This window comes from Columba livia, chromosome 9 (assembly GCF_036013475.1).
Source record: "Columba livia isolate bColLiv1 breed racing homer chromosome 9, bColLiv1.pat.W.v2, whole genome shotgun sequence".
NCBI lineage: Eukaryota > Metazoa > Chordata > Aves > Columbiformes > Columbidae > Columba > Columba livia.
Genome location: NC_088610.1, coordinates 13,388,356 through 13,410,900, shown reverse-complemented (window position 1 = coordinate 13,410,900; position 22,545 = coordinate 13,388,356). Strand labels below are relative to the sequence as shown.

The 22,545-nt window shown below is 37.5% G+C and overlaps 1 protein-coding gene across 2 annotated transcripts in view; it reads left to right on the top strand.

The window, feature by feature from the left end:
* Positions 1-22,545, top strand: part of ACAP2 (ArfGAP with coiled-coil, ankyrin repeat and PH domains 2) — a 64,543-nt gene that overhangs the window by 28,704 nt on the left and 13,294 nt on the right. Inside the window, exons 8-18 of one of the 2 annotated variants that reach the window (XM_065073919.1) lie at positions 831-926; positions 4,092-4,166; positions 9,792-9,904; positions 13,559-13,579; positions 16,695-16,746; positions 17,201-17,301; positions 18,501-18,606; positions 19,026-19,234; positions 19,424-19,493; positions 20,574-20,668; positions 22,047-22,231. In XM_065073919.1, coding sequence (XP_064929991.1) covers positions 831-926; positions 4,092-4,166; positions 9,792-9,904; positions 13,559-13,579; positions 16,695-16,746; positions 17,201-17,301; positions 18,501-18,606; positions 19,026-19,234; positions 19,424-19,493; positions 20,574-20,668; positions 22,047-22,231 — 1,123 coding nt within the window. The remainder of the gene's footprint in view (positions 1-830; positions 927-4,091; positions 4,167-9,791; positions 9,905-13,558; positions 13,580-16,694; positions 16,747-17,200; positions 17,302-18,500; positions 18,607-19,025; positions 19,235-19,423; positions 19,494-20,573; positions 20,669-22,046; positions 22,232-22,545) is intronic. The other variant, XM_065073920.1, reaches the window with a different exon arrangement.

Here is a 22,545-nt window from a genome sequence, read left to right as displayed (position 1 = left end):
ACTACTGTTGACTCTTTATGGTTTAATGGTTAAAATCAAACTTGGCGAAGAATTCTGCTGCTGAGGTCTGCTATATTCGTTAATAAACAATAAGTACTTATCATAATCTAAGATAGATTCAGCCCTATACAAAATGCTTTAGTGTGGGACTTACTAAATAAATATACAGTTATAGCTGCATGCTAGTTTTCTTCTGATAGTATTCCCTTTTCTGCTTTGTATTATCTCTGTAAAAAGTTTACTGAGGTAGAAAATGCCTAGTTAAGTGGTGCCCTCTTTGCAAGGTTTGCAGTTGTTCTCCCGCAATTTCCTTTCTTCCTTTAAATAAGAAACACTTCAGTTGGGTCACAGCTTTATAGCTGCTTGCTGTTCTGCTCTGCATCTTCCTGACTTGTGTTCTTTTTTAGGACTGGACAGTCTTCTCAGCTATATTCATAAAGGTTATGGTTTTGGATCATTAGTAAATATATTTTGTAGTCCCTCTCTGTTTTACGTGTCCTAGTTCAACAAGAGATAACAAAAGTTTGGGTGATATGAATTACAAGTAATTTTCTGCCCTTCAGTAGGTGGTTGTTGTTAATGGGTTTAATCCTGTTAACTAATTTCAGAGATTTTTGGCTTAGTTCTTTCCTGCTTTAACCTTGCATATTTATTTACATTAGAGGCTGTATGAGATATTGATGTAAAATTGCCAGAACACAAGAGAGCGGAAGTTAACACCAGAATTATTTTGCTTTATTTTGTGTTCATGTGGATTACTTCAGGGATATCTTTATGTGATATCTGATAAATATTTATCCTTTTAAAAAAGATACTATTTTTCCTTCTAGATGTTATCGTTCATGTATGCCCATCTGGCTTTTTTCCATCAAGGCTACGATCTTTTCAGTGAACTTGGGCCCTATATGAAAGATCTTGGTGCACAGGTAATAAATTACTTTAAAAATTCATAATTATATGCTGGTATTTATGAAAACTTCATATATGTGTACTTGTCAGGTACATTGTAGATTTATACAACAAACAGGGAACTGTGGTCTGATAAAGGCAAAGCATAAAAACACCTTTAAAGTGGTTTGAATGAAAACAGAAACTACAAGTTGCCTGTTTACTAAAATTAATACTACCTTTAGGATTTACATACTTAAACATAGCTATGTAGTGCCATTTGAGGTTTGCTGGTATTCAGGACACTGGATTGTTTTCTTTTAAGAATTTTTGTATATGACATTTGTTGTAAATATATTTAACAATAAAAAGTGGGATTTCTTTTCTTTCTATTTGTATATGTTAATTACTGTAGAAATTCTGCAGCATGCCAAAAATATAATTGTTGTTAGCAACTTAGACCATAAAACAGAAGTCTGATTTTAACTGGTGCAGAACTGAGTTCATACATTAAGTCCTTCTTGCCCAGTTTTGTTGTTTAAGAATGCGTAATTGCTCATAATTGGTCTCAGGGACTGATGAAACTGTTATATGGACCACAGCCAACTGCGTATGAGAGAGACTGAAAATGGTTGTGCAAAATAGATTAAGGATGTACAACATTCAACTGAGGATGCATCTGTGGTGCAAGAAGACTCAGCAGGGTTCTGACTTGTTTTTGGGTCAAGCTGAATGGGCCTGGAAATACTTGTACAACAATTTTTTGCCTCTATCACAGGACTTTGAACAACTGCTCTGATGCAGAACCCTCTATTGCTGCTTCCCAACCTGATCCACAAAACCAGGTCAACCCAAATTCTGTTTATCCAGATACAAAAGCAAATAAACGATAGCAGATGTTTATTTGCATTCATCTCCAGTAGATATGTCATTGAAATGACACAGTTCTGAGCTGGTTATTCCTGCCACAGCACTGTTGTCATCTGTTGCTTCAGCCTGCTTCAGTGTCTGTGCAGTGAAGCAGATTGGGAACTGCAGAAAATAACTCCCAACAATCAAATGTCTAAACAGTTATTTTTCTGCTCAAGTAGTCCCTAATCAGGTTACTGTGGGTCTTAATTACTTGTACAAACACACATCAGGGAGGTGTGTGCTTGTGTGTGGTGAGCAAGTGATGGAGAAGAGCTGGGCTGCGTGGGCTGGCGCTGCCATGGAGCGGGGAAGGGCTGCACAGCTCCAGCCTCTGTGTTTGCTCTAACAGCGGCACCTGAAAGGTGCAGGTGCACACGACTCTGTCCTTTGTTGTGACTGTTATTTGTTCACATCTGTCCGTTTTGAGTTACAACTGTATAACTGTAGTGTTTTGATAGTATAGAATGTGTTCTGTACCATGTGTGTTCTGTACCTCTCCAGAAGGGAGGATGAAGGAAGGAGACAAAAACTATGGAGCTGGTAGTGGTTTCTACTACCATCTAGGCTTCAATGTTTCCATTTAATTGGGAATATTTGAGCAAGGAACACAAGATTATTTCTGAATGGCTGGTCAGCCTTTTGCTTATCTGGTAAGGAGCGTTGTGTAACACGCATTTTGGTGCTGGTATCATAGCAACTGAACAAGTTAAACTTAGAAAATCCAATGCTAAGAATGCTTGAGTTGTACGATTTGCTGAAATATTATTTTGTGGCAAACCTTGGCATTTAAGTAATGGATATTTTTCATGACAGAGACAGACTTGTAAATAGCTTATGAAAGTTGAACAGTTAATGGCTTTGCCATTTGTGTTGGATGATGCTTCTGCCTTTAGCAGGTCAGAGAGGAGGTATGTTGTGACAAAACAAAACAAAGGCTTACTAGATTTTTCTGAAAATACTGGCAGATTCTTTCTGCTGGTGAGTTTTCATTAACAGATAAATTTTGTGTATGATCTTGATTACAAGGTTAAGCAGCACCTAAAGATTTAAAATTGAAGTGGTCTTAAATAGAGTTATAATTTTTAATTATTTCATTTTGCATTTTCAAAATAACTGGTTTAAATAATGGAATAGGATTGAGTGATTTTGTTTGTGGATATTTTAGGTCAGGGTAGGATTACTTGTGAATCAGATCATTGTAAGGGAGTCTTCAGTGGCACACAAGTGTCATATAAGCTTTTGCATGGAAGTGATGGTATTTGGCACTTTTCATGTTTAATGTAGTATTAATTTAAAAAGAAAACCTGCTTGAATTCTAATTTGGGACCGTACCGCTGCGTTCGGTATTGTGTCTGCATCGTTGTTTAGTGAGATGCTGTGACTGGGATTACTGGCAGTCTTGTGTTACGGGCTGGAGGAAGGGGGAGTTCATCGGATTCCATGGCTTGTCACATAACTACCAAGCTACCTGGTCTTTCAGGCAGCATCTGCTTCTCCGCCATATTTCTTATTTAGACATCAAAGTCCGTACAAAAAAAGACCTTACTCTTAAAGGATATCTTGAATTTCCTGGCTTTTTTTTTTTTTTTCCTTCTGGTTTTAAAAGAAAAAAGTTGATATGGTAGTGCCGTAGACAGGCTTGCAGCAAGTTTTATCACAGACTTTCTAAGGATGCTAACTTAAATCTTCTCTGCTGTGACAGTCTCTTCTTTGCAAAACTGTATTGTTTTTATTTCTGAAACTAGAAACCGTTTGAATGGTTCTACCTAAGATTTCAAGGAATTTTTCTTAAATATTGCTGATGACCTGACCAAAACGATCAATAAAAAAGCCTGGTTGAGGCAATTTTTCCCCCTTTGTGGAGGGGAAGAATCTCTAGCGTTCTCTCCTTGCGGTGTTTGCTGCTCGTGCCAGCGCTGCTGCACAGGCCAGCCAGCCAGAGCCGCTGGAGCCTGAGTCACGCTCGTCGGAGACTGAGCACCAATGCGGTACAGAGTCGCGTATGCTTGGCACCATGCTGTTCCTTGAAACAGTTCTTCTAAGGCTTACAAGAAATGACCACCTTTCGTAGAGGTTAATTCAGGATGGTAGTGCAGTGCTTCAAACGAGGCTTCTGTGGTTATTCAAGGTAAACACTTTGCAACCAGAGAAGTAATTATACTATGCAAATAAAACAAAAGTCGTGCAATGTTTAGACATAATGTGTTCCTTTTTTTTTCCAGCATTATGAAATCTACCGATCCAAATTTATCTTGAAATCTAAAGATCCCATTTTCTGTTTCTCTTTACAGCTGGATCAGTTGGCTGTAGATGCTGCAAAGGAGAAGAGAGATATGGAGCAAAAGCACTCCACTATTCAGCAAAAGGTACTTGAGGGAATGTAAAAGGCAGATTGCACACACATTATCTCTGGCATCTCTCCCCAGCAGTGCATCTCTGCATTGGAACTGTGAGGGATGGCATCTTTAGTGAGATAGACTTGCACAGCGTTAAGCACAGGGTTAGATTGCAGATATTAATTTTGTATTGCAGAACAAGGTACTATGTTTAGTTTTGAATGAAACATAAATAGAACAGTAGAATTTGAATGCTGGGACTCTAACATTTCATTAGAACTCTTAATTCTGATTACATCTTGCATTCAGTATAGTTGTAGAAGATTGCTGTTTTTTCCTCCTGTGTCTGTAGAAGAGCTGTATGTGCTGCACAGTCATACGTATCACTTTCTGTCTGAGCTGTGCCAAATATGAGTGCAGCACTTTGAGACAGAGTGTGGCAGCTGCTATTGCATATGAACAGCAAAAGTAAACATCCGTAAAGGTTGTCTATTGTATGGTGTTCAACTGTACACAAAAATGAAAGTGAAAGCATTAAATTGCTCTTTTGGGAAGATTTGTATGTGCAATAATTCATGTTTTTGCTTGTTGAGAAAAATATAGAAAGTTCATGTTGTGGGGGGAATGACTTCTGTTGTTTGGGTGTTTCAGAAGCTCTAGATCAGTGTTGGTCTTGCAGGTAAAATGCTAGAAGTTAAAAATATTTCCACTTAACTCTCCAGTAAGGAGCTAATACTGCAGGTACTTTTGAAAGGGATTAGATACCAGTTTAAAGGTAATACAACACTTCTTACTCTCATTCAAATACATTCTGTATCTGTTCAGGTGGCATAAATTTTTTAGAAAAAACAAACAAAACCAAAAACCAAACAAAAAAACCCTCATGTAAATGAAATCTGATTAGTAAATAAATTCAGGAATGAAAACATACAAAGATTATAATTTAGGTAGTCTGAATAGGAGTCAATATTAGTGGGAAAATGTGAATTGTTTTTGGTTGCTGAATGTTTTTGTCACTTCATCCCATCATCCCTACAGGAGTCGGTGGGCAGTATCGGGGTTGCTGTAAAGGCGACACTCAGCAGAGATGCTGATGGGGGGTAGGGCAGCGCTGAGGTGCGGTGTTTGGAGGCAGACAGGAGATTAGTACCGGCAAGGAAGGGGAAGAAAGGGGAAATGGGACAGAGATGGAACTTGAGAATTAACAGTGATGTTCAAATTTGAGTTTGGGTTCAGTAGGCCTAGTTTTATTGTTAGAGAACAGCAGTGATTGGTGAAGGGTGAAAGTTATGGGCAATTATCTTTTAATCGGCCATAGAAAAAACAACTTTTTACGGTGAATTGTGGTCATTGCTGTTGCCAGTGGTGTTTACAGTCTGTTTTTTCTTCAAATGCTGCTTAAGGCTGCTTTACAGGTAAACCATTTCTAATAGTATCCATGGTTATTGAAACTTTCAAGCTTCATGAAACTCTATAAACTATATCCATGTGTAATATAAATATTCTTGGTTTCAAGTACAAATGACAATTATAATGAGGTTATTAATAAATTGTTCCTTATTTTAATTGAATGACAATTTTATGCTGTCTCTAAAACATGATCAGGGCAGTCAGATTGTATTGTATGTTGTCCTGTGAAGTTCTGTGTATCAAGTTCTTTGTCTCCTGTGCTTATCAGTGAAGTCATTGATAGATTTTTGTGATGATAATGCTTAGATTAATGCATCTAGGCTTCGGAGGGCATGCTTTATTGGAAATTCCTCTTATAGCTTGTCAGGTAATTTTCTTGGTTTCTTACTCAAGTCATGTTGTCTGCTTGTGATTTGTCTCCTCCTACTTGCTTTTCCCAACCTTCCCACCGGGTTTGCTTCTAGCTTATCAGGATTTGTTTACTCAAGATACTAAAAATCGTTCTCACTCCAGCTGTTTCCTGAGCAGTCCTTTGGATGCAGGGTGTTTTGTTTTTTTTTATGAAAAAGGGATTTGAATACAACAGAAACAAAGATGTACCAGTATTTCATGTGACTCGCATGCTCAAATGACATTTTGCCTTCTTTCACTTGTCTTGGACTGTAAACCTCATTACTGGTTTTTTGTTGTTTTAAGTGCTTCCTCAAGGGAATTTCAGCTTAAGCAGGACAAGTGTCTCTTCTGCTGATGGGGTGGAAATGGGGAGTTGCACAGTTAGTGTCCTGTTGAGTTTATGCTGGGGTAGCTTTTCAGATCAGTGTTTTCTTTGGTACTTATGCTCCCCCATTTACTGCCTTTTAAAAAACGCTAACAGTTCTGCTTCTCTAAAGTAAAAAACATATTGAATACATATTCAATGTTGAAATGCTGATACATGTTGTAAAATGTACTGTTAAAATGGCTTGAATAGCTTTTGTGACCTGCTAGCAATCTTTATATTAAAAGCAAATAGCAAATGCTGCTGCTGAAGAGTATAGATGTTTATGTTTTGGTAACAAGAGAAACAGAAAAACTACAAGCTATGAAATTAATCCAGTAAGTGTGATAAATTTATAAGTTTGTATGAAAATGCATTCACTGAAACACTGTCAGGAATAGCAAGTACTCTGTGACCCACCAGATTGGTATTAATTGTGGAAATGAAAACTGTTTTTCCCTTGCCAGCTGGTTTCCTATCTCTTATGGACATTTAAAGAAATTGTAAAAAGGCCTGAAGGCAGGCTGTGTGCTTCACCTATGGAACCCACTTCTAGATGTTTCTCTTCCAGTAACTGGCCAACCTGGAAAAATGTGTGTCAGAGTAGAAGCTATAGATGTTCCTTCCTTCAAATCTGAGTGAAATGTGTGACACAGCACTTCAGTTTCATTTGCATAATACTGACTTAATTGTCTTAGTTTGATTAGGTGAAATGTACTTTACTCCTGACATTTGAATTTTAAACATAATTTGTTTACTAATTAGTCTTTATCAGCTGTGTGTTTGCTTAGGCAATCCAAAATTCTGAATCACATGAAGTGACTGGCTTTATTAACATGTGATTCTCTATGCAGGACACTGGAAAGATATGGATGTATTTCTCTCCACCCCCTGGTTATTTTTCATGATTCACTAAAATTTTCCATGCACCAAGATAAAAATAAACTGTGACTGCTTTTCTCCTATTCTGTACTTATAAAATAGCAGAGACTATAAGATCAGACACTGCTTATCTAGTTGCTTTTTCTAATTTTATCCTTTTAATTGAAATGAAGTGTGAGGGGTTTTTTGTTCCTCTTTTTCCTGACCACAACTTTATCAATGAAGTTTTATGGATAAAACATATGGAAGCCTCACTCCCTCCCCTGGGTTGGGAGTCTGCGATGTATAGTTAGGAAAATATGAAACATTTTTCTGTATACTCTTGTGTTTTTATCTTCTCTGTAGAGGTGGAAGTCAGAGAAGCCATTAAAAATGATCCTAAGTGCACTTCATGAGGAAGGCCCAGTATTTTAGGCAACGTGGACTGAGAGTGTAGCGTGATAGATGATCCAAAGGAGTTTTCCTGTCATGCTTGTATGTGTCTTCAAAGTGTAAATCTAGATTCATTGGAAAAGACAGTTGCATTTTCTGCAGCAGTTCTCCAAACCTGGAGGAAAATGTGATTACGCAGTAGTTTGGACAGAAAAGGCTGAGGGAATGTGTGTTGTCTCTCACTAGACAAGGAGTTGCAGGCATCACTGAGGCAGGAAGATGCAAATCTTTAGCAGGTTTCATTATGTTTGGGAGCTGGTAAGTTAGAGTAATATATCATTTTTTGGGGGGAGGGAGGGAATGTGACAGCAGCATTTCTAAGTCTGTGCCTATAGGGGTTTTGTCTTTTTTTTTCCTTTGAAGAGATAAGGAAGAAAAAAAAGACTTTTAACACTTCAAGAATGTTTTTTTGTATGTCATAAATTGTGAAATACCAAGTTAAAATTGTACTGTGATATTTGGTGTTTGTGCTTACATTAAATGTTTAATGTTCAGCATGTTCTGATCTAGAAAGCAGGCAGAAAATCAAAGTTATTAAATACTGAATAATGCATGGATTTGTGATTTTGGAGGAGCCTTTATTTGCAACCCATATGTTGATTCAGATCGTATATGGTAGTGATATGACAGTTTCATTTTCTTCTGGATCTCTTACTTTTGCTTTGATAATCTGACAGTGAATTAACAAAAATCTAGATCTAACATTTAAAATTTAGTTAATCTATTCACATTGGTAATAGCTGGAAACACTGAGTAACTTTTTGGAATTTGCTGCTGTACTGGCCTGGGGGTATAAAGGACTCATTTTGATATTTGTAACCACTTCACTGTCTTGTTTCATTAACCTTGGATTAGACCAAATCATCTGCATGTATAAGAGTAAACATCAAGTGTGGCAAAAAAGTTGTGTGCAGGCTGGAATGTAACATAGGGCTGATGGAATGGTCTTGGTTGTGAAGCTATTTATATATGTATGTGTATATATATACACATATATATATATATGTATAGCCTCTTTTCCCCTATGTATAGATAAATGACTAAAGAGTAAAATAAACAACAGATTTACAGACATACTTTTCACACAAAGCTAATGTTTGGAGTTTACAAAAAGTACCTGCTGAAGCTATGGGAGAGTGACATTATGAAATATCCTGCATCTTCCATATTTAACCTGTTTGTTTGGTTCTGAAACTTAATTTTCAGTGATGTCTCTTCTGCCCTAGTTAAGGGGAAGAAATATTTTTAATGATATATTTTACTAGCAGTGAAATTAAATAATAGCATGTATATTATTTAGATCTCTAAACATAGCTTATGATAAATGGTGTCATCCCATGTGTGCTTTTTCAAGCAGCCCAATAGCTGGAGCCTCCCACCTGCCCTGAGCTCTGTGGCTTTCAGATGAGACATGAATACATGTGGCAATTATTTTGCTTTATTGCATAGTCTGCCCTACCTTTGCTGGCACTGTTAACCTTTCTAAAATTTGTAAAGCTGTTATTAACTGTTATTACCTGTTATTATTTGTTATTAGATGGATTAAAATGTATATTCTCTTGTGCTACTTGTAGCTTCATATTCTTGTCAGAGATCATGAAGGAAAAAGTTACTGCTTAGCTCTTGTCATCACTGCCAGCACCCTGAGCGTTTTAATTTAGGGAAAACTGCTGGCATCATCTTTATTTGGTTACTTGTCTCGTAAGTTCTGAACCAGCTCCCTTGTCAAGATGACAGAGCTGAGGAAAATGCTGAAGCGCAACTGGCTCTGTACAGGTGTCTGCAGCAGCCTGCGATTGCTTTTCAGCTTTCACTCCAAACTCCCATTGCTCCTTTACCTTACTCCTGCCTTTCTTTGCAATGCATATGAGGCTGTTTGAGCAGACAGGTGAAGCATCAGATGCTCCATCAGTAATGTTTGCCCTCTACTTGGCCATAGAGGTCACCAATGCCTGAGCAAGAAGTTCTCTTTGTATTGCAGGTAAAGTAAAAATCTTCAGCATTCTGATGTGTTGAAAATATTTTTTAAAAGAGTGTCAGGGGCTAAGAGTTGTGCTGTGACCAGTAAATGTTGCAAGCAAAACTTTTTTTTTAGTTCTTTTTTACATTAATGCTTCCTGTATTTGATGTGTCGTTTGAAACTGCAATGTCTTTTTCTTGTTCCTTTGTACCAGGATTATTCCAGTGATGATACTAAACTAGAATACAATGTAGATGCAGCCAATGGTATTGTTATGGAGGGTTATCTATTTAAGCGAGCCAGCAATGCCTTCAAGACTTGGAACAGGTAATTTTTCGGAACCTTTGTTTACTAACTTGTTAAGATACTGCTTGTTAAGCTGAGTTCTGATCTGACTCATAACCTTTGCAACTCACTGATTCCACAATTTGGACAGAGCACTTGGACGACTTTGTTAATTAACGTAGAGATGACACTTCAAAGCCGTTTTTCCTTATTTCTTGTCCTAGTTGTTTGCAAACCTTTTTCTAAGTGTGTATCTTAAAGTCTGGAGAAGTTCTATGGATGGAAAGCTTGTTTGGCTGTGTGCACTCTGTCTCTGTAATTGCATTTTAGCCTTACTTTGGGGTTGAAAAAGAGCAATCCTTATGGTTGTATGCAATAAGCTATGTAAATGCATATGCTGGGAAAATAAGTGTTAGAGGTCAAAGTAAGCTGGAAGTTGTCTGGCTGTTGGAAGCAGGGAAACGCAGTGGAGGACTCAAGGACTTGAGGTATTTTTCCTGAAAGATAAGTGTGTAATTGTTACCCTTTACAACTCCTGTCTTGGGCAGTGACTTCTGCATAGTAGTTTTGATGGTCCTGCTTGGAATTCAAAATATATTTTTAGCCCTGTCACTTTAACATATATTTTACTATCGTTTAAATGTTTTTCTCACTGAACAGGATTTCTTTTGCAGTTCCAAGGGTGTACACTTTTTTCAATGAAATATTATACTGGAGCATACTGTCTTATGCTCTGATTTTTGCAGCTGTGCTTGTTAAACTATTTGCTCTGTTTCAAAAGCCAGAATGTGTGTGGTCCCTTCCAACCTTAATTATTCCATAATTCTTGGAGCATTGTGGAACATCACAAGTCTGTAACAAACTGAGATTGCTTCGCTTAAATCTGTAGTGTAGGCTGATTCAAGGGCTGCTGGTGTCAATAAGACTTATCTATTAGCAAGCCATGGGCAACTAGCATGAGAAATTTTGCTTTGGACTCATTCTAGTCTGGTCCTCTGGTCTGATTATCCGTCTGTAATTGTAAAGTACCTTCTGGGTTAGTTTCATCCAAGCAGAATTTGGAGTTTTCCAAGACAAATCTGTGAGGCATGAAAGGACGGTGAAGGGAGAAAACTGGGAGATAACGCTTCAAAAGCACATTCCTGGTCTGGAGTAAAATCCTTGTGTAAGCACACTAAGAAAAGCCCGCAGCGGCAGGGCAGGAGATCATCCTTTATTGGCTTCTCAAGGGACTGAGAGGGTCGTTTTCACAAGCCAGTCTGCAGCCTCTTGCTACGTGACCAAAGGCAAAACTCTGACTCCCTCGCTGGGTTCTTCTGTGGGACGGCACAAAGGCTTTGCTGGCTGGGGGCGGCAGTGGGGAGCAGGACAGGACTGTTGGCATGTCGCTGAAAAAGATGTTTTTTCCACATGGCTTCATACCTATTAATACTGTACACGTATTTTAGCTCAAGGTGTTCAAGGAGTAGGATTCAATTAAAACTAATTTCTGTGTCTTGGAAATTTAAATGGACACACAATAAATATGGGGAATTCATCATTAAATTGAGATACACAATGACATTGTTTCAGGTTAAGTTACAGGTTTGAACATATGTAATAAACGTATCCAAACAATGGGTTATTTAAGAGAGACAAACAGCTCAGTGAGTCAGAACTAGCTACATTTACGATATAATTTCTATTTGCTATATATAAAACCTATATTTTATATTTATATATAGCTTTTTTCTTCTGTTTGTCACAGGACTTGTAAATAAAGCTAAACGTGTAACCTTTCTTAATCTTAGATTCTTGATTATTTATCTCACTGTGATAGGCTAGTTTGATGTTTTGGAATTAGGCAGACAATAGCATTGGTTGTCCCCTCTATAAACACTGTTTAGAAATTGAATCAATCATTTTAATTTGTACTTCACATATTCACAAACTATTACTAACTGTTGTGAAACTACTACCACTATTATCATACTTAAAAATATGAGACCTTAAAATAACTATTGCTCTTTGAATCTAGTCCAATTTCTCATGTTTTAATAAAAACAAGTATTTTTATTTCTGAAGACATTTGTGATTGCTTGCAATGTTGTAGGGACTGAAGTGGTCATTGCCACTTGCCACTTCCTCTTCCCACTGACGGAATGATTTACTTATGCAGTATTGTAGCTTCGGCTTCAGGGAGATAACGATTAGAGTTTACCATATATTAGAGGTGTTCTTCCAGTCACTAGAGTACAAGAAAGGACTGTGTCATTGCATTAAATTGTTTTGTGTGTAAACATGTACAATGAAATAGCAAATGGGAAAACATTTAGGGAATGATGTATTTTATATGAGGGAATTCAGAGCTGAAGTTGAGACCTCAGAACAGATGAGATACTGTCGGAGTGATTACCAGACAGGCAGGTTGCTACTCCACTATTTGTCCATCTTTGGGGGAGGTGGGTAGAACATCAGCTGAAAAAAAACAACCCAGAAGAATTTCCCTAGAAAGGAATACTGGAGTTTCCTGATGTTCTGAACCAAGGGCAAGAGCACTGATGTTCCTTGTTAACTGCTGAGTTCACTGTCAGTTTTAATATGTATTTAAAACTGTAGCTTCTCTTTTTTCCTCTGTTAGTATCAGTTGGTATTTTGATGGCTCTGGGCCTCCTAAAGTACTCCTTTATGACTGAATTAAAAGCATCAGAAATCATTGCAATTACTGCTATTAGTGCATTCTTGCCAGCATTAAGAATATAAAAGGAAGTACATGGATTTTTCTGGGTTTGAGACACATCAGTGTGATCCTAGCTGACAAATTAGATAATTGTGGTGCTTCTGTGTGCATGTCTTGGTCCATGAATCCATGGAAACCAGAGCGGATTATCCTGGGAAAAGTCTGTTTGCTGAGGAAGAACAAAATCAAAACTGTGTAAATGCAGCGCTTTGAACAGGGGCAAATCTCTTTGCTTGTTTCCAATCCAAAATAATTTCTTGTTAGGATGATATAGTTTCTTCCTGGGGCAGCTGGTAGCTTGGGTTTAATTATCCAAAGCCTTTTGTTATTTGGGCTTTTGTGTGAAGTTTCCTGCTCTTGGGGTAGTTCTGGATGACGCTGTGTTTGAGCAGATACAAAGCAAACCGCAAGAGCTGTTTGCAGTTCTGCGCTGCTGTGTTTTGGTAGCGCTGGAGATTTTGCAGTCTTCTCTTCTTGTGATTAAATGTATAGCCTGTAATGTACACGAGTGTTCTGGATAACACACTGTAGTGGAATCCAAATTATCTCTCTACACTAGAAAGTTTTACAGTAACAGGCATGGAGACCTAGTTTTTGAATGTCTGTCTGTCTGTTTGTAAATTAAGTATCTTATTGTACACAGCTTGAAGACATCAGGAGCTGAAGTGAGGTGCACTCATTATTGTGGAGCAGTAGGTGTAAAGCTGTTTTGGTTCCTAGAAATTAAAATGGAAAATAAATCCATGTCATGAAGAAAGATATGCATGAAAAAAATACATGTAGGGAGACAAGCCTTTATCAAACACCAGTATGTTCTGAATAGTTTTTAGGTTGGATGCATTAAATGTTTTCCTTTTTAATTCTGCTGTATTTTCGGATCATGCTAATTCTTTGCTTATTTTGCTCATTTTGCATTTTTCATTCCTCCTTCTCCTTTCCCTTATGTTTTAATCCTACCCCGTTTTTTCACATGACAGGAAAAAGCCAGATCACATCAGGTACCAAACAGCTTCTTTTATACCTTCCTAATGTTTCTTTGGCACGCAAAAAGCTCTTCATTAACCCTGCATTTAATTTTGATTACTTGCAATGGATGGATAAGCAGCTCAGTCTAAGAAAATAACAGAAGGATTCTGCCTGGGATGCCAGTATACCTGATGCTCAACACCTTTAAAAGAAAGATCGAGCTAGTTTCAGCTAAAAAGGAATTAAGGCAAAGTTTCTGCCCTCAAACTTCTGACCGTACAAGATCAGTGTTTTGACTTTTTCCAGTTGAAGTTGGTGAGATTTTTCTCATCAACTGCATTGAAAATAGAGATGTAGCTTTTAAATGTTGTGCATTCTTAATCATTCTCTTTTATTTGCATGCTGACAGCAACTAGTGAAAAAACTGTTTCCTTTTGAAAATCAATTAAGCATGATTCAAATTTTCATGTAAAACTCGATTTAATTTTATTACTTCTCTCAGTTCTCAGGAATTTGAAATGTTTTTCCATGAATTTTGTTTCCTATTTAACAAATACTTTTTGAATTGTGTAGGTATAAATGATGGAAAGCATTCAGTTTCGAAGCCCAGACAGCTACATTTAATCAGTAGCCAGTGGAGCAGTGCAAATTCCTGTTAAGATTTTCCCGAGTGTGTTTTCTCCTTCAGCGCGTTGCTCTCTTGTTTCTGACAGAACAACACATTTGAAGCAACTCTGGTAACACTGGGTACTTACTGCACACATGTTGCCCAAAGGTTTATGAACATGAATTCTTAAACAGGATAGATATGGAGTATCCTGTAATAGCACCTTCAGTACAGATGTTGTACCTCAGTTTCCTGGCTGTCACAGCTGTAAATCCCCAGTAGTCTGTTTCTTACAGTAATGAGTAGAATTTATTTTAAATAATTGATAAAGCTTTTATAGTTTTTAGCCAGAACAAAACTGCTGTGGTGTGTCATTAGAGAGGCTGCCACTTTTATGTTTTTAAGCATACAATGTGTATTAACTTTATTTTCCATCGACATCTGCTTCAAAAGTGTGATCTACAAGTTATACTAAATTTTAAATTATCAATTTTGTTCAATAAAATTTTCTTTAAAGAGAAGAAATCAAACTTCACGCTTTTTGCTGGACCGGAAGGTTCTCTTAAACACATTTAGTTTCTCTGCTAGGAAAAAACAAAGTGGCTGGAATACTTTGAAAACTTCTAGACTAGACTTTGAAGATAACATGAATCTGTTGTACAATTTGTGCAAACTTCTATCCAGTTGATCAGATTGGAGCTTATTCACTGTAGTGACCCACTAAATATTTAGCCATAGAACAAATGAAGCATTGCATTAGTGAAGTTAATCACACTACCTAAAGCCATTCTTAGGATTTGCTCCATTGCATGTTATCTTGGGACAGTGCTGCATTTTTATTCCTCCACCACATAGGCAGTGCTTTTCATGTGTTTCTATTGGTGTTATGTTCAAAAAAAGCACATTAAAAAGCCTGAGTTTATTTTCCTTTTCTAGTCTGCTTTTTTGTTGAGTTGCCTATTTAAATATTAGCAATAACCTGCCTTATGCTTGTATTTGAGATTTAGTTACTGCATCTGTGTTGGTTTTTTTAAATAGGTGGTAAAAGTGATACCTTTTAAAAAGCAGCGACCAGAACTACTGCTGTTAATAAACCTAAAAAGCACAACTTTTTGCATTATTGTGTTCAATTATCTTAACCCAAAAAGATGACTGTTATTGTGTTGGAAATTCAATATTAAAAGGAGATCCTGTTGTTGCTTTTAAAATTAAATATATCTGCACAACATTTGAAAAGATTAATTGTTAAAAGGTAGAATCTCCTCTGTCTATGAAGTGCTAACTTTTCTAACAAATACTAGATTTTCTGATTTGAATTTAACTTTTTTAATATCTTATATTTTCTTAACAATCTTTGTGTGCTTCTTTTAATGAATGGCTTGTGATGGTTGAATAAATCTATGGAGCCCTCTTGTTACTAATTATAGTAAACTGTAGCTTGAAGTCCAACAGTCTGTGGAGAATAACAAGATACGTTGCAATACAGTATTTCTTATTCTGTTACCATTCAAACTAATAGGTAGGAAAAAAGTGATGTGTTGTGTAAGTGGGGTATTTGAGGTAATGGAGGAAACGTGCTACAATAAATGCAGGTTCTCATTATAAGCCTGAACAAGAAAAAAAAAGTGTAAATTTCACTGCAGGACTGAATTATTTTTACATTCCCTTTATTTTTGTCAGCTCAAAACCAGTGATGGTTGGTTGGCTTTTATTGTGTGCATCCCCAGAAGAGCTAGAAAGGGATGGTTATATTTGCTGGTCTGTTTGTTTGGTTTTTTAATATTCAGTGTTCTGATAAAATGCAGTTGTTGGAGATTTGAGCCTCCCGTGTTTTTTCCAAAATACAAGTGATCATTCCATTCTCTGTGAATTGTGTCCTGTCTGACCAGTGAGTTTGACAAGGAAGGATGCAGTTCAGAGGATGCCTTCATTAAATCTTCTATTCGATATTTTTTCTACAAAGCTGAGGCTTAAGTCCTGCTTAAGAGGTTTTCCTTGGTTTTGCTTTGGTTTTGTATGCAATCTTTTAATTTCAGCATCTAAAATTTTAGGAAATGCCCAATATAGAAAGACACTAAACCTACGTGGGGTAGCAATGCTGTAGCATTTTTTGTGCCTTAGTAAATTATTTCTTAGTTTTTACTCTCAACAGCATTTCAGGAGTGAGTAGCTTAAATAGTATTTTTGTTATTCAAGCTATTCAAATTTGTGTTATCAAACAATTAGTTAAAATTGTAGCTTGCTGCTAAAATACCAAAATAAATGTGTTTTTTGCAATGAAAATGTTTTGTGTGGTAGCTTAACTAATGTTGCATAACATGAATGTGTTTGTTTAGGACTCAAATTATTTGAACCTTGCTTTCTCTTCCGTTTTGTCTCTGCTTTCCCTTTTTTCGTTCTTCTCATGAAGCCCTTGCCACAACTGACCGCAGCATTACTTTTGTGAATTCTGTCACACAGCCCCTCTGTGGGGCTTGTGTCAGTACACAAGCACTGTAAAATCAGTTACCTGTTCTGTGGATGTCTCTTTGTTTGAATAGGCGCTGGTTCTCAATACAAAATAACCAACTTGTGTACCAGAAGAAGTTTAAGGTGGGTGCCAAAAACTCTGTCGGGGTAGTTTGGGGTGCGGGTAACGGTTTTCCTGGGTTTTCCTGATCGACTGGGGCAGGAGAAGCAGCGTTGTCATTGGCATCCTGGCTGCTCCTGAACAACCTTTTCTAAATTCATTTCTCCTTTTGTAAACTGAGACTAAGAGCTGCGCTTACAGATTTTGAGATTCCTGCACTGTGGCACATAAGCACACACTTAATTTGCTGTGGGTTTTGTTAGCTTTTTGCAGGGAACATTTATGAAGAGCCCTGAAAGTTGTTGGTCCAAAAGGCTGGACAGACTTGCTGGCAGGGAACTAATCCCTGTGCTGGTCTGTGAGCGTTTGTGTTTAACTTTGTCAGCCAATAGAATTAAATTATCAATAATTTGGGATTATTAGCAACTTTATTATCTTTCCTTTATGTCACTTGTTTTGTTAATTTTTGTCTCTTAGGATAATCCCACGGTAGTTGTTGAAGATTTGCGGCTTTGTACAGTTAAACACTGTGAAGACATAGAAAGACGTTTCTGTTTTGAGGTGGTTTCTCCAACAAAGTAAGAAGTGATGGAGCATGTTTGTTTTAAAGTAAAACATTCAGTTGTCTTGAAATGCAAGATTAACATTTCTCTTGGGATAGAGCAAAACAGGAAAAGTATCTGAACAATTCTGTTCTCTGAGATTTTGCCCAAGAGTAAGTGATGCTGTGAGAAGTATTCCTAGTATTTAGTTAACTTCTGTCATTAAAGCAAACATGCATTCTTGTGCTTTAAGCATAAAGGGCTTGTGGTAGTGGAGCTGTTGTGGCTTAGTAGCTGATACCATCAAGCTGCTTAGTAATGTAGAAAACAGATCTCAGTGTCTCCAGATTTCTGACTGGTGTAATGAGAGAGAAACATTAATAAGCTGTCATCTCAGTAGTGGTAAATTACATTTTAGAATGCCCTGAACGAAACTACCAGATAAAAATGTTTTTCAGCTCTAGCAATGCCGTGTGTTGGTTGTATTTGGAGAAATATGGCAGTCCTGCTGCAGCCAGGGCGCAGGATGTGGATTGCTTGTTAATGGTTTTGAGATGTGACCATATTTAAATTTTTGATATAAGGTCAACCTGCTTTTCGGTTTGGATGTTACCTATATTCCCCACTCCTACTTATGGTTCTCTTCTTAACAGATTGCTGTCCGAATGTTTGCATCCTTGCTTGTGGTTCAGTTTTAACATGCATTTTGCTCCTGCTTGCCTATGCTCTTTCAGCCTATACGTATTGGAGCGGTTTTATACTTCAGGACCTTTGACTGTTGCTGTGAAAAATAGTTAATTCTTTGTCAGAGATCTTTAAAATAATTTCCTCTTGATCTCAGTGAATTAAATGATGTTTTCAAGGACTGATACTAGTATCTTGTGTAATTAGTCATGGAGGTAAATTGCATGTGAGGATATAAAAATGAAAGATTTGGAAAAAGAGAAGAAAGCAAATAGGAAGCGAAGCCGTACTTCTGGGTTATTTGAAGAGTCATAGCTATACGTTTTAGCATTACCTGCAGATAGTTTTGAAACAAGGAGTTTGCAATTCATAAAGGATCAGCTGATTTGTTATCTCAAAATGAATGGGTTTATAAGATGCCTACTAAACAATATGCTTCAAGTGATAGCAAGAAGCTTTTTCAAGGGTCTGTATTTCATTGAGCAATATATTGTTTGATGTTAGCTCCTTGGTGATTCTCTTGATCTGAGTACGCGTGTGGTTTGTCACAGAAGCTGCATGCTTCAGGCCGACTCGGAAAAGCTGCGGCAGGCGTGGATTAAGGCTGTTCAGACCAGTATTGCTACAGCATATAGAGAGAAAGGGGATGAATCTGAGGTGAGTTTGAAAACCAAACACACACCAAACTTCCCTTTAGATCCTGAAAATTAAAAATAAATAAACCCTCTTTTTATGAAAGGGGAAGGGAAAAACCATCTCTTGTCTTCCGGTGGAATTGCAATGAAATTTTGAAAGTTATGATTTATATCCAATCTATTAATATCTGCCCCTCCATCTTACTAATGTTACTTTGGCCCATATGTTTTGATGAGATTTTTCTGTGGTGTGATTAAAATTCATAGAATTATTGGGTCTGTTATTTCTTCCATGAAGCTAAATACTTTTGCAGTTCTGTGGCTTTCCTTGCCCTTAAATGCAGAAGTTACTTTCCTAGGATTCTAGTGCACAGTCAGTATCTGTAGAACTTTTGTTTCTTTAATTTAGTGTGTGTCTTGTTTGGTTTTTTTCTCTGTTAGAAACAGGAAAAGAAATCATCCCCTTCTACTGGAAGCCTAGAATCTGGCAGTGAGACAAAAGAGAAGTCGTTAAAGGGAGAAAGTGCTCTGCAGCGAGTTCAGTGTATTCCTGGTAACGCTGCCTGCTGCGACTGCGGGCTGGCAGATCCTCGCTGGGCCAGTATCAACCTGGGAATCACACTGTGCATCGAGTGCTCTGGGATACACAGGTTGGGGAACTCTTCTGGACCATATTGGATTTGTGCGTTGACTTAATTAGTAAGGGTGTTGTTACTGTCTTCAAATGTATATTGAAGCAAGATCAGAGACCATTGTTTGTAAAAATCAATGGTAAAGCTGTCTGAGGTAAGACAGCATGCAGTTACAGGTTAAACTTCTTTTGTTTCCATGCTGTTTAGGAGCTTGGGAGTCCACTTCTCAAAAGTAAGATCTTTAACGCTGGATTCATGGGAACCTGAACTTCTGAAGGTATTTTTGAAACAAGTTTCTATTTGGTACTTAAATTGTTTTTCTAAAGCCTCTGCACCAGGAAGTTCAATGCAGAAACACTTGCATTAGTACTGAGTGCATGTCTTGCACTTTTGAGTAGAATGTGTTTATAGTTGTGTGTTGAGTTTTTTTTATTCACACTTTCTTATAATATGCGCAGTAGCAGCAGTCATTCTTGGTACAGACTTGTCAGAACAACTTATGATGCTTTCAGGTTCACAAACGTGCTTTGAGTAGTAAGTGTCATCTGATACTTTCAGCATATAAAAAGGGAATTCTGTTTACAGACCAATAATGGGCTGAAAAAATGGGGAAGTGAACATATTTTGGAATCATGATCATACTTCAGAATTTAATTGCCAGCTCTAATGGTGAGATCTTGGTTTCATACTCCTGCTGGCTTACAGGAGAGCATTCATGCATTCATGCGGTTGCTCATGTGCTATTTATGTGCCAGAATTCTGTCTTGAACCATGGTTATGAAAATCATGTGATATTGAAATACCAAAATAGGAACTCACACATGATGCGTGTGTGCAACTGGGTAACTGATGCAAAGCGTTTGTTTCTAGCTGTGATGTTCTAGTGCTTAGATGTTGCTTCTCTGTTCTGAACAACCAAGAGACAATGTGAGCAGGGGTGTTTTGCTTGTGGTTTAACCTTCAATAGTTTCAATATCAATGTGTTCATGCTGAGGAAACAAAAAAAAAACCTAAAAACTACACCCCTTGTCCTGTTTGTGTAAATACCAGAGCTGAACATTCTAGCTGGTGTTAGAAGTCTGTTTATTGCCATCAGTTAGTTGGACTTCATGGGCCAGATTCTCCTTAAAGTGTTATCTGCAGGCTGGTTTTATTCTTTGATCTTTTTCAGTAGACAGAAATTGGAATTCAGTCTCTCTATACACTGGTTGTTTCATTATCGTGATATAAACTCATGCTTATTTTTGTAAGTGTCCTTTTTTACCAAGTTCTAAAAATAGGCTGAGGGTCGAAACAACTAATTAAGTAGATAAAGCCTTTTGCAACTGTATTTGAATTTATTTATTTTGCTTCATAGCTTATGTGTGAATTGGGAAATGATGTTATAAATAGAATATATGAAGCGAAGCTGGAAAAAGTGGGAGCAAAGAAGCCACAACCTGGAAGCCAAAGGTAGTCATTTACTAGCAGTGCCTCTTCCTTTACTTGCTGCTTCTGTCAGCCTCCAGCTGTAAAAGATGCTGCCACTTAACTCTGTAATATTCCTTGGTTTTACACTTTGTTTCCCCTACAGCAGTATGTTTTGCTCTCCCCCATTTCTCACTTGCTGTCTTTATTTGGGTATTCCTGCTGTTGGTCCTTCTTGGCTTCACTTGTTCTTTTTCTGATGTCACTCCCTCCTTCGCTGATGCCTCTAGAGCATCCTGCTTTCTCATCACCATGGACATGTTGATTTTGTTCCCTGTCTGCTTTGGACCACCTCAGCTCTTGTTGGTTCGTGAGTGCCCCGGGCAGGAGTCTGGGGCTCTGCCTTTTGTTTACGGTGACTTTGTTCTCCAGTTTGACTTTTGTTCCCTGATCCCCAGAATGCTCTTTTCTTTCTGCCTACGTTGTACATGAGTTCTGCTGCTTTACAGCAACCGCCTGATGACTGTTCTGCTCTCTTCCATTTCTCTGATGCTCTGATGCTCTCTGCCTTTGAAGGTAGTTTCCTAATGTTTAGTTCTGCTGTATAAGATGTCTTTTAATTTTATTTTTTACCAGCTTTCCAGTTAGGTACTGCTTGCTGTCAGGCAGTTTTACAGTATAGAAAACAGTACTTTATAAAGTGTTGGCAGCGTGGAGACAATTATAATAGTATAAACAATACAGATTTGCTAGATATTCGTTCTAGTGGTAACTGCTTTTTAGCAGTTTCAATAGTAATACGTTTATCACCCCTTCCAGTTAGTTACAATTGCTGTGCATGTGTCGTAAGATGAGAACCTAAGGTTACAAGAAAAAATATTATGCATTATGGAACTGGTGGCTGTGCCTGAGGCTTATTTTTGTTATGGGTCTCTTGTGCAGTCCCGATGTTCTTTTAACAAGTGTTGTGATTTATATTTCTCTAAGAAACTAAATATATGCTATATTAATTGGTTACTAACAATGCAAAACATGTATAAACAAATAATATTAACACTAAGAAGTGGCAGCGGGACTAGATGGTGGTTGTAGGTTCCTTTCTGACTAAAATAGTCTATTCTAAGTAACATGCAGTAGCTAATGCTTATTTCCTCCACGTCTATTTTCTAAAGTCTCTGCCTGAAAGAAAATATACATATATGAACCCAACAAAATTACTGTCTTTTGAGACTTATGCAAAATTTAATAAAGAATCCAGAAAGAGTGTACTCTTCATCTTTCTGAAAGTATGCCATAAGTGTCTGTTATGTGCAATGCCAAACTACAGTTTTGGTTGCTGGCTTTACTATGAAATGGATGTTCTTTAGTAAATTAGAATTTTACAATATTAGCTTACTAACTCGAGGGATTTTGTATATGACAGGCAGGAGAAGGAGGCATACATCAGAGCAAAATATGTGGAAAGGAAGTTTGTAGAGAAGCAGCCTGCCTCAGTATCTCCGCTTGAATCTGGAACAAAAGTGTTGCCTCCAAGTCATGAAGAGAAAAGGCACAGTGTCCCTGAAAAATCCCTTCTGGCAGGGGAGCAAGGTGCAGCATCCCAAAAAGGTATTTACACACTTCTCTCCTCAGCTCTATTACACATGTTCTTTTTAAAGTAACATATTTTTGTATTAATTGATTTTCTGCCTCATGCAGAGAAATTGGAATTTGTATTTTAATGGGTCGTAACCTAGTTCAGAAGTACAGGGGAGCAAAGACTTGTTCAGAGAAGTGCGTTTTTAGGTGGGGAACAATTTGGAGTGGGGGTGCTTATCATTCAGAAACATTATTAACCACCTTCTTTCCTCCGTATTTTCATCCTTCTTAATTTTTCCGATAACGTTCTTTCCTGCCCTATCCCTTCCTTACTGCCTGCTTTG